The 9,162-nt window shown below is 41.6% G+C and overlaps 1 protein-coding gene across 2 annotated transcripts in view; it reads left to right on the top strand.

Moving 5' to 3' along the window:
• Window positions 1-1,340: 1,340 nt before the first annotated feature.
• Window positions 1,341-9,162, top strand: part of GHR (growth hormone receptor) — a 64,331-nt gene continuing 56,509 nt past the window's right edge. Inside the window, exon 1 of one of the 2 annotated variants that reach the window (XM_010074057.1) lies at window positions 1,341-1,427. Coding sequence is in view for 1 of the 2 variants with exons in the window: in XM_010074056.1 (XP_010072358.1) it covers window positions 1,358-1,427 (70 nt within the window). In the remaining variant the exon portion in view is untranslated. The remainder of the gene's footprint in view (window positions 1,428-9,162) is intronic. The other variant, XM_010074056.1, reaches the window with a different exon arrangement.

Below are 9,162 nucleotides of genomic sequence, written 5' to 3'. Positions count from 1 at the left end.
CGGAGCTATTACTCTTTCTCCGCTGTCTTACTGATGTCAGTGTATCTTGGCAATTTTGTGCCACAGAACAAGAAACTGATGCCTGACCATTGTTTCAGGGCTCATGTTTATTTTGGTGTTTCAGCTTTGCTTTTTGAAGGTCTCCAGTAATCTCTGTGCTCCACTGGCATGGTTGTAAACAGCGAGTAATCCATGATACGTATGTTTTCCCCCTACTACATGTGGGCACATTATTGGGGGCATGGTACTGTTTTGCACAGAAGGCTGCACTGCCTGCAGCACCAGTGTATCCCAGCTTCGGCCCTTACCCGTTGTTATCAGACGCTGGTGTTAACAACACGAGCAAAGTAGTGTCCCTCAAACAGGATCATGTGGAGTTGCAGAATATGTGTGTGTGGTGCAAGTGAATTAGGGAGAAGGAGGAGCGTGCTTTTGGGGAGGTTGTAGAGGCTTGCTGGATTGTGCTTGGGTTATAAAGGTTTGTATGCTTAGAGGTTGTAAAGGCTTGTGTGAATGCGCTCGGGTCTGTCAGAAGGTGCCTTCTCAGAAACAACTCAGGCAGAAGTTTCTGACGTGAGACAGCCTCCACGGCAGCCCCTGAAGAGCAGCGTGGCAGAGCAGGGGCACAGAAGCTGGTGCTCAGGCTTGTGCAGGTTGCCAGAAGGGTAGGGAACAGACCACAGAATTAGCCCAGTTTACTCTCCTTCTTGCACCACAGCTGCTGCTGCTCTCTCCACTCCTGGCATGCTGCCTGCCACGGTCAGTGGCCGTAGGTACCATGCTGGTGTTGCTCTTCTAACAGCCATTTGACTTTCTCGTGTGGGAGGTGGCTTACTAGACTGTGTCACTCCTCTCGGCTTTACTGCATGTAGTCCTAGAACCGAGAAGAGTTACACTTGGTCTGCAAAGATGAATACAGCTTCAGAGGAGCACGAGCTGTGAAGGGGATCATCATCTCTGTTCCCTGAGAGAGATACTGTTCTTTTCCTACGTTCATGTTTAACCCAGGCTACTCTTTGGCATCTTTCCCCCAAAGGCTACTGTGGAGGGAGTCGCTACTCCCTGGAAATGATCTAGAGGTTGATAATACTTGATGTTTTTCCCCTCTGTATTAAATGAACTAGAGACCCATAAGCTAGTTCTCTTGTAAAAATAGCATTTCCTCTCTGTCCTAGACTGCAAGATGATATATGATTTTATGAGGCAATAAACCGTAAACTAAATACACTTCTGATTTAAATCCAATCAGAAATTCAATAAAACTAGATAATACTTTAAATTACATGTCATATTAGTTAGTAATATTATTTTATAAAGAAATTATCTTATTGTCTTTTATTATTACAGAATTAGAGGTATGGATCTTCGGCATCTGCTGTTTACTTTGGCACTGGTCTGTGCAAATGACTCTCTCTCTGCAAGTGATGGTGAGTTTTATGTTACCTTTCTGTGTGTTTGTGTGTATACATCTATATATATAGCTTCATGTAAAGATTATATTTATATTATATGTGTCAGGACTGTGCAAATTCCTTGATTGCAGTAACCTGGGTACACAATGTGAAATGTGAAAAACACATCAGTTAGTCTTCTTTTAAAGGTAATGAATGAGATTGAGACATGTTGCAGGATGAAGGTGGATTTCATAGACAGCATTAGGTGAGTAAACAGGTTGGATGAATTTCTTTGCTCAGGTACTGAAGTTATGAAAGAATTGTATGGCGTTAATTTTTTATAGAAACCAGGGGGTTTTTTTTTAACTTTTTTTTTTTAGTATGTTCATATGTTGAGTGTAGAACTATTTGGAAGTACAAAGGAGGCATTTTAAGACTGTACACTTTGGGTCTGAGGCCAGTATGAACAAGTTTCATAAGAAATAACACTTAGAAATTCTTGAGTAGAGGTTATAAAAGGAATTTGAAAAGAACATGAAGCCTCAACCAGCCAGCTGGCTGTGGGCAGCCAGCAGAAGCCTTTTTAGCAAGGAGAAGCTCTGAATGCACATCCTGTGGTGTTAATGATTCAACAGAACTGCCCAGGGTTCACATCCACTGAATGTACCACAGTTCTTCTCCTTCCCATCCTTATTCACCTCAGTTCTTCCATCTTCTGAATTAAATGCCAGGATGGAAAGTACTTGGTGCAGCTGAGCTTTCTCTGCTGCTTTTTCTTGTTGTGACCAGCAATGATTTAGAACCATTTCTGTATCGCCCGGAGGCCTGTCCTGATTCTGGTGGGTCCTCTGGGACTGGTCTTTTACTCATTTAGAACAAAAAATTCCAATTAACTCCAGTGGGACTTTTACATTGTGTCAGAGTGATCTGCTTATGCTGGTTATGATCTGCTCTTGTAAACAAATACAACTTAACCTGGTCTGCTCTGTCTTGTTCTGGCCTTTGGAGAGAGCAGTAATGGTTTTCCATAGTTACTTATTCTATGCAAACATTTTGACGCTTCTCCCAGAGCTACAGAGGACCTGCAGAGAATGACTCGCTGGGCAGGTGCCCCTCCTGAGCTCCACGCCAAAATCAGTGTTAGCACAAAAAGTCAGAGAGGGCAAATTGACGAGTAATTTTGGAAAAAGTGGTGTGGAAACAGCTTCCACATAAAAATGTAAATAAACTGGTAAGGTTTTCAATGAAAACTTCTTACATCTCTTACTTTCTTTTTTTTAATTGGGTTCCATACTCAGGTATGGAATACCTAAGGTTACCAAATGCAAATTAAAGTCCTGTAGAGTTGCAGACCATGTTTCATTGGCCTTTCTAGTGACAGTTATAGAATATGGTACTAAACCAAATGGCTGTGGGATAGTTGCCTGTATTCTTAATTGTCATACAGTTTAGAGGTATAAACATCCTCCTTCGCCCTGATAGAGTTCTGTATTTTCTTGGAGTTGCATACTTAAAATTTGTAGACATCCATATTTGCAGAAGCGCTAGAGAGATATAAGGAGTAGTACTTTGTTGTTAATGGAGACACTAAGCTGGAATAAGATATAATTAGAACTCAAATGATCAGTTTTCAGAGAATTCTTCCATAAAGTTAATTTTGTTTATTAAAAAGTGGTTTGGATAGGGGAAACAGAAGCTGCTGTTTATTTACTTCCATGTGTATGGCTCAGGGGCTTGTCCTCTGTGTTTTCAGGCACCAGCTCATCTATAAGATTCTCTTCTCCTTGGCTAGTTAAGGAGTTTTCTTTAAGATTTACCAAATTTGGTTTGAGTTTGTAATGTGACTGACCACTGAAGGTGATGAATGCATCAAGTTTTCACTTTTGCTCCCTACTTTCATTTCCTACTTGCAGCAGTACTTTCATTCTGCTACCTACATGTGCCATGGGAAATGAGTGTGCCTATTTAAGAAGTGTGTAAGGACATGTGGGGCAGTGACGTGTTTATTTTCATGTTAAAATCGAGCTGAAAAAATGTGGGGCCTTTATTTAATGTTCAAATTTTTCTCTGTCTTCTGATTCCGTTAAAAGAGGAGGAATTTCCTGATAGGCATTTGCAGAATAAAGCTGCCTATTAATTTTTTCCCCTTTGTGTACCAATCCCTTTAGTTAGAGCTATGAACTGAAATAAAATTTGCAAATTCCTCCTCAGTTCTGCTGAAATGTGGAAAGTCATTATTTCACAGTGAAATATGATACGTGTACCAGCTTCTGTTCATTGCCTCGTACAGAATGGTCAGTAGAACAAAAATGAACGTGTCCTGACTTGATCCTCCCCCCCCCCCCCCCCCAGTGTCTGTATTTTACAGTACATTCATTCACTAGACAAAAGTAATCCCTGCCCAGATGCAGTCTACTGGCCCAATAGATTTCTCCCTCGAGGTTTAAGAGCATGAGGATTTTTTGATCCTTGGCAGATGAGGTGTGGTCCAGATGTCCTAAATTCAGTAAAATCCTTGTGTTATAAATGAAACTTAACCACAACGTCACTTTTTATCTGCTGACCTTGTCTACAGTGATGAAATAGAAACTTCCATTACCTTACCTGCAGAATCAAAAAGTGAAGAACATTTTAATTATGTTCCTGTGCCCAAACCCAAGACATAATACTAAATATATATGTTCCGGTTTGCTGCACTATTACAAATTGTGTGTGTGAAGGGAACAGAGCTTTGTCATCCCAAAAATAAATTTCTAACCACTAAACTGCTTTTGAGGCTGTAGCACGTTTATTCTGTGTAGGGGAAATGCTCAGCTGAGAAAGTCAGGCAAGGTGTAAGTTGAACAGGAATATGTGAGGTAACAGCATGAGAGAACATCCATTCGTCATTCTTGCATGATTTAGGACAGAGTATTAGACGAGACCTCTTTGTTAGCTGGGTTGTTTTTTTTTTTTTTTTTCCCCACATGAATGTGCTTGTATCTGCAAAACTTCTTGTGAGCATCCAGTCCCTCTCACTAGTCATTACGAGGTGATGAATCCTGACAATCCTACAGAGCTCTGCCCAGCACGGTCTTGCTGAGGCCTTCATATGAAGTCAGTTAGACCTGCTCCATACCTATACCATAAGGAATGTGTTGCCCGAGGGACTGGATCTGCGGTGTCATAGTTCCCTAAGAAAATCCACTTCAGTAAGTGTATTTTCTTGGCAGCACATTAAAAAGGTACACATACTTTCTAATCTTGCACCAAAGCACATTAGTGAGACAGCGTAACATTGACTTTTACATGGAAGGATCCATGGAAGAACTGCATCCTTTTATGTCTTGAAAGTAAGTAGAGCTTACATTCAGCCTCACAGAGTCTGTGCTTTGAGCTGGCTCTGCACCATGGGGCTGGATCCACCCTTGGCACACAGTGAAATCCCATACGTGTTTCCTCCTGGCAGGGAAGGGTGTGAGGCCAGCAGTTGGCCAGGGAACTGTACAGCGTTCGAGACCAGATATTGGACATTTAGTCACTCCAGGCTGGTGCCAAGTTCTGCTGGAGGCTTTCCATTGATTTAGCTAGTTTTTGCACTCTATTGCAAAGAGCTTGGCTTGCTGGCTCATTAAACTGAGACTGTGGCTAGAGTGAAGTGACAAGGGTGCGCACGATCTCTGAGATGGCAATGCTGAATGTGACCAAGTATGTCAGCTGCACCAGGGCTCCACAGGTAATTCAGAGCCAAGCAGGTCTGGGACTTGCAGCCTCCTGCCAGCTGGACACTGGCCCACAGGCTGTCTGTGCCCTCCAGGTGCCCGTCACACAATAGTAATGGCAGAACATAGGCGGTGGTAGGAAGAAAGTGTAAAGGCCACAGCAGCGGGAAGGTGATTTCTAATAGGTGTGTAATTACCATAGGTAAATGGATCTTGTGCTCTAGTGATTGGAAAACATAAGGCACATTTTCGCAGCTAATGAAGACATTTTTCTTAAGTCAACAGAAGTTAGGCTTTGAAGAGTTTAGGCTGCTTTGAAGATGGGGAACTGTGTGATTTTGAAAGTTTTGTTTAATTTAGTTAATTAGGTACATGAACAAGAAAGGGCAGATCACCTACTTTTGAGCAATATTAATTGTGGTTCAAGAAAAAATAAGAGCTTGTATTTGCATACACATACACAATTTGTGTTTGAGGTATTTACATTAATGTAGTTGTGGTGTTTTAAATACATATCCAGCATAAACCTAGGTGTATATACCTGCAGACATCAGAAGCAGTGGAGGGGAATTGCTCCAGACACAGGTTGCAAAATGTTTAGGAAGCAAAATAACTGTTGTCTGCTTCTTCCTTTGCTGCAACTGATGACTGTAGGTCACATAAGGATATAGAGGAATAAATGGGGAATTAGTCCCAGTTAATAAAACAATACATAAGCTCAAGCAGTTCCAAAACTGATTTCTTCCCAGTGAAAAGAAGTGGGAAATATCTTTTATCATTTTTCATATTAGATCAAAGTTCATTCCAGACTATTACAGCTATGCTAATTCATCCTCTGAAGCAGGTTTAGAGAGGCATTCGTAGAATAATAGAATGGTTTGGGTTGGAAAGGACCTCAAAGATCATCGAGTTCCAACCCCCCTGCTATGGGCAGGGACACCCTCCACTAGACCAGGTTGCTCAAAGCCTCATCCAGCCTGGCCTTGAACACCTCCAGGGATGGGGCATCCACAACTTCCCTGCGCAACCTGTTCCAGTGCCTCACCACCCTCACAGTAAAAAATTTCTTCCTAATGTCTACTCTAAATCTCCCCTCTTTCAGCTTATACCCGTTACCCCTTGTCCTCTCACTACACTCCCTGATCAAGAGTGCCTCCCCATCTCTCCTGTAGGCCCCCTTCAGGTACTGGAAGGCTGCTATAAGGTCTCCCCGGAGCCTTCTCTGCTCCAGGCTGAACAACCCCAACTCTCTCAGCCTGTCCTCAAGGCGAGGTGCTCCAGCCCTCTGACCAATTTTGTGGCTCTCCTCTGGACTCTCTCCAACAGGTCCAGGTCTTTTTTGTGTTGGGGGCCCCACATCCGAACACAATATTCCATATTTAATGATAGCACAATAAAAATATTTTTGAGTGAACTGTTTTTGTACAATGATAATTCTAAGAGCTACATGCCTGACCTTATTGTTCTTTTTATCTAATCTGATTTTAGAATTGTACTTATTTTTATCTATCACAGCTTTTTTTTAATTATTGTATGAAGCTGTTACGCTCAAATGCTCTATTTTCCTCACTTTTGTATAAGAAGTGTGATTAATTAGTTTCCCCTCTGAGACATATCAAATCTAATTTTTACTTTCATCAGAATGTCCTTTTGTTATGCTGGTGTCTGCTCACTTACTCTACTTGGTTGCTGTGCATGCATTACATATCCACAGTAAACAATCTGAGTACAGGTGTGCACTGAGTATCAAAGCTCTCAGTTATAGAGCTGGAGACTGAATCTGTAACCCATGTGCAGAGGTTTAGTGACATTAAAGATGTCCTGGGACACCCGAGACATCTGTATGGGACTCACAGAGGTGATACAAGGACCTGCGGGACATCTGCATCATTCTGGAATGGCCAGAAGCTTAATGAGCTCTATAGAAAGCTTAAGGCCAGGCATCTCATATGCCCCTGAACATCTGTTTTCAGGCAATTATATCAACTACATCAGCTGTTCTTTGTTCCAGGGACTGTATTGACTAGCTCTCCATTGACTATTGGGAGCTTGTACACCTAAGGATAAGACTCCAGACTCATTTGTGTGTGGACATATGTCCCTCATATGGACAACCTCTAGGTACCCAAAAAGTCTGCATGAGACTTCTAGATAGGGCATACAACCTATAGGAGATCTGTGCCTTTTGAAGCAGATGCTGGAAGACAGGGAGAATACCCTAGGCAGTCTGAGATAGCTACAGATGTTTAGGCAATTTAATTTTCACCTACCTTGCCTAAAGAGATCTAAATATAGATGTCTTAATTCTGAACTGAGCCTCAGTCTTATAGCTGCCTTGTTTGGGTATGCATAATTCTGCATACTTTCTTCTGGGTAGTGTCATAGCTGCTGAGCCACATGCTGGAGGTCTTCTACTGCAGCCAAGGTGAGGGGTCTTCTCACTAAATTGACAGCGTAGCAGCTGGGTTCTTGCTGCCATCATGAAGTTAAGTAGCAGATAGATGTTGTCTAAGGCATGGATTTGACTTTTGTGACACAGAGAAGAATTCTTAGTATAAACAGGAACGTGCCTTTGAATTGTCTTGAGCATATTTTCTACTGAGAAAGGGAAATTTGTCCATCATTCATGGAGTCAGGAAGTACCAGGAACTTCATTGCTTGGCTTGAAAAATTCAGAAAAAAGATCAATAGCTGTGTGGGGTCTTGGCTGAAAACATGTTTTGTGATTTAGGTGAACTCAGATTTTATAGATGGCAGTCAGTGCAGTGACAAGCCATTTCGCATACATAGAATCATAGATTGGTATGGGTTGGAAGGGACCTTAAAGATCATTGAATTTTCTTTTTAAATACCTTTTTTTTGATGGTCAGGGAGACTAAATATATTTGTGTATATAACAATACTAATCTTGTTAGGAAGTGATGAAAGAGCAGAATCTTTCCCTAACTTAAGCTGCAAACTCTCTTGCCTCCTCTTGGTAAAGTGTAGTGCTGTAATTATAGTCAATAGTCATTTGTTGATTGTGGTCATTTTCTCTTAATTCTTCTGATTGGTGTGTCTTTGCTAAGGCCTTTCTCTGTGTCACCTAATTCCTCAATTGTATGCAGCTGTCTAAGTACAGAACACAAGCCAAAACAGAGTTGGCAGTAAAACCTGAAAAACTCCAAATTGCAATAGCTTAGTGCATCCTAACACTGGCACAGGGACAGAACTGTCAAGAATTAGGATTTTTTACTCTTACCTGCAGACATAGCCTGTAGAATAGTTGCCTTAATTCCAGAAGTTTAAGTGTTTCTGATCAAGAAAAATGTTCCATTATGTAGAAGAAATTGCTACAGAGCCATTCCAGCAGCCAGGATCAGAAAGCTTGGCACAGGAAAGTGTAAGTTATACCACTCTGATCTGGTTAAGCCATTTCGGCTGGAGGGAAGAGTCATTTTGGCAGAGAGTAAAGTAGTATTTCCATCATCACTTTCCACTGCGATTAGGCAAGGCTTTGATGGCTAGCAGAAAAATCCAAGAGAAGGCGTTGAGTCTGTGCACTTCTGATTTACTTTTACCACTCTAGCTTCCTAGCCAGCAGTATGTATTTCAGATAAGCCGTTCATCTGGGCCAATGTGACAGTATCTATGCTCTCACAAGAAGAAAGGATTTCACCTTGTCCTTCTGTGTTGGGAGCATACATGATATTGTAACAGAAGAATGTTTGGGATTTCTAGGAGTGGAAGACAGATGCTGGAAATGAATTGTAGACAGGCCTATCTTTTGTAAGAACACAGAGGGGAAAAAAAAAAAAAGGCATAGTGCTGAAATTCTCAGATCTAGTAGTCTCAAATTATACCCCTAAAAGTCCATATTTAGGTTTGTAACTGAGTAGATCCAATGGTTCAAATGCTAATGTGGGTTGCCAGAGCCTTGCCTCCTTTGTTTCCTCCAAACCGCATCTGTGACTACAGCCTTTAAAGACTTTAAAGACTTTGGATATCTTTACCCACAAGCCTGTCAAAAACATTTCATGAACAATCAGCTTCAGTCAGACACCCTGCAAAATAACGGATGTGCCACA

Source organism: Pterocles gutturalis, unplaced genomic scaffold (assembly GCF_000699245.1).
Source record: "Pterocles gutturalis isolate BGI_N339 unplaced genomic scaffold, ASM69924v1 scaffold3522, whole genome shotgun sequence".
Lineage (NCBI taxonomy): Eukaryota > Metazoa > Chordata > Aves > Pterocliformes > Pteroclidae > Pterocles > Pterocles gutturalis.
Note: the sequence above shows the minus strand (reverse complement) of the source record. Positions and strands in the feature narration are given on the sequence as shown.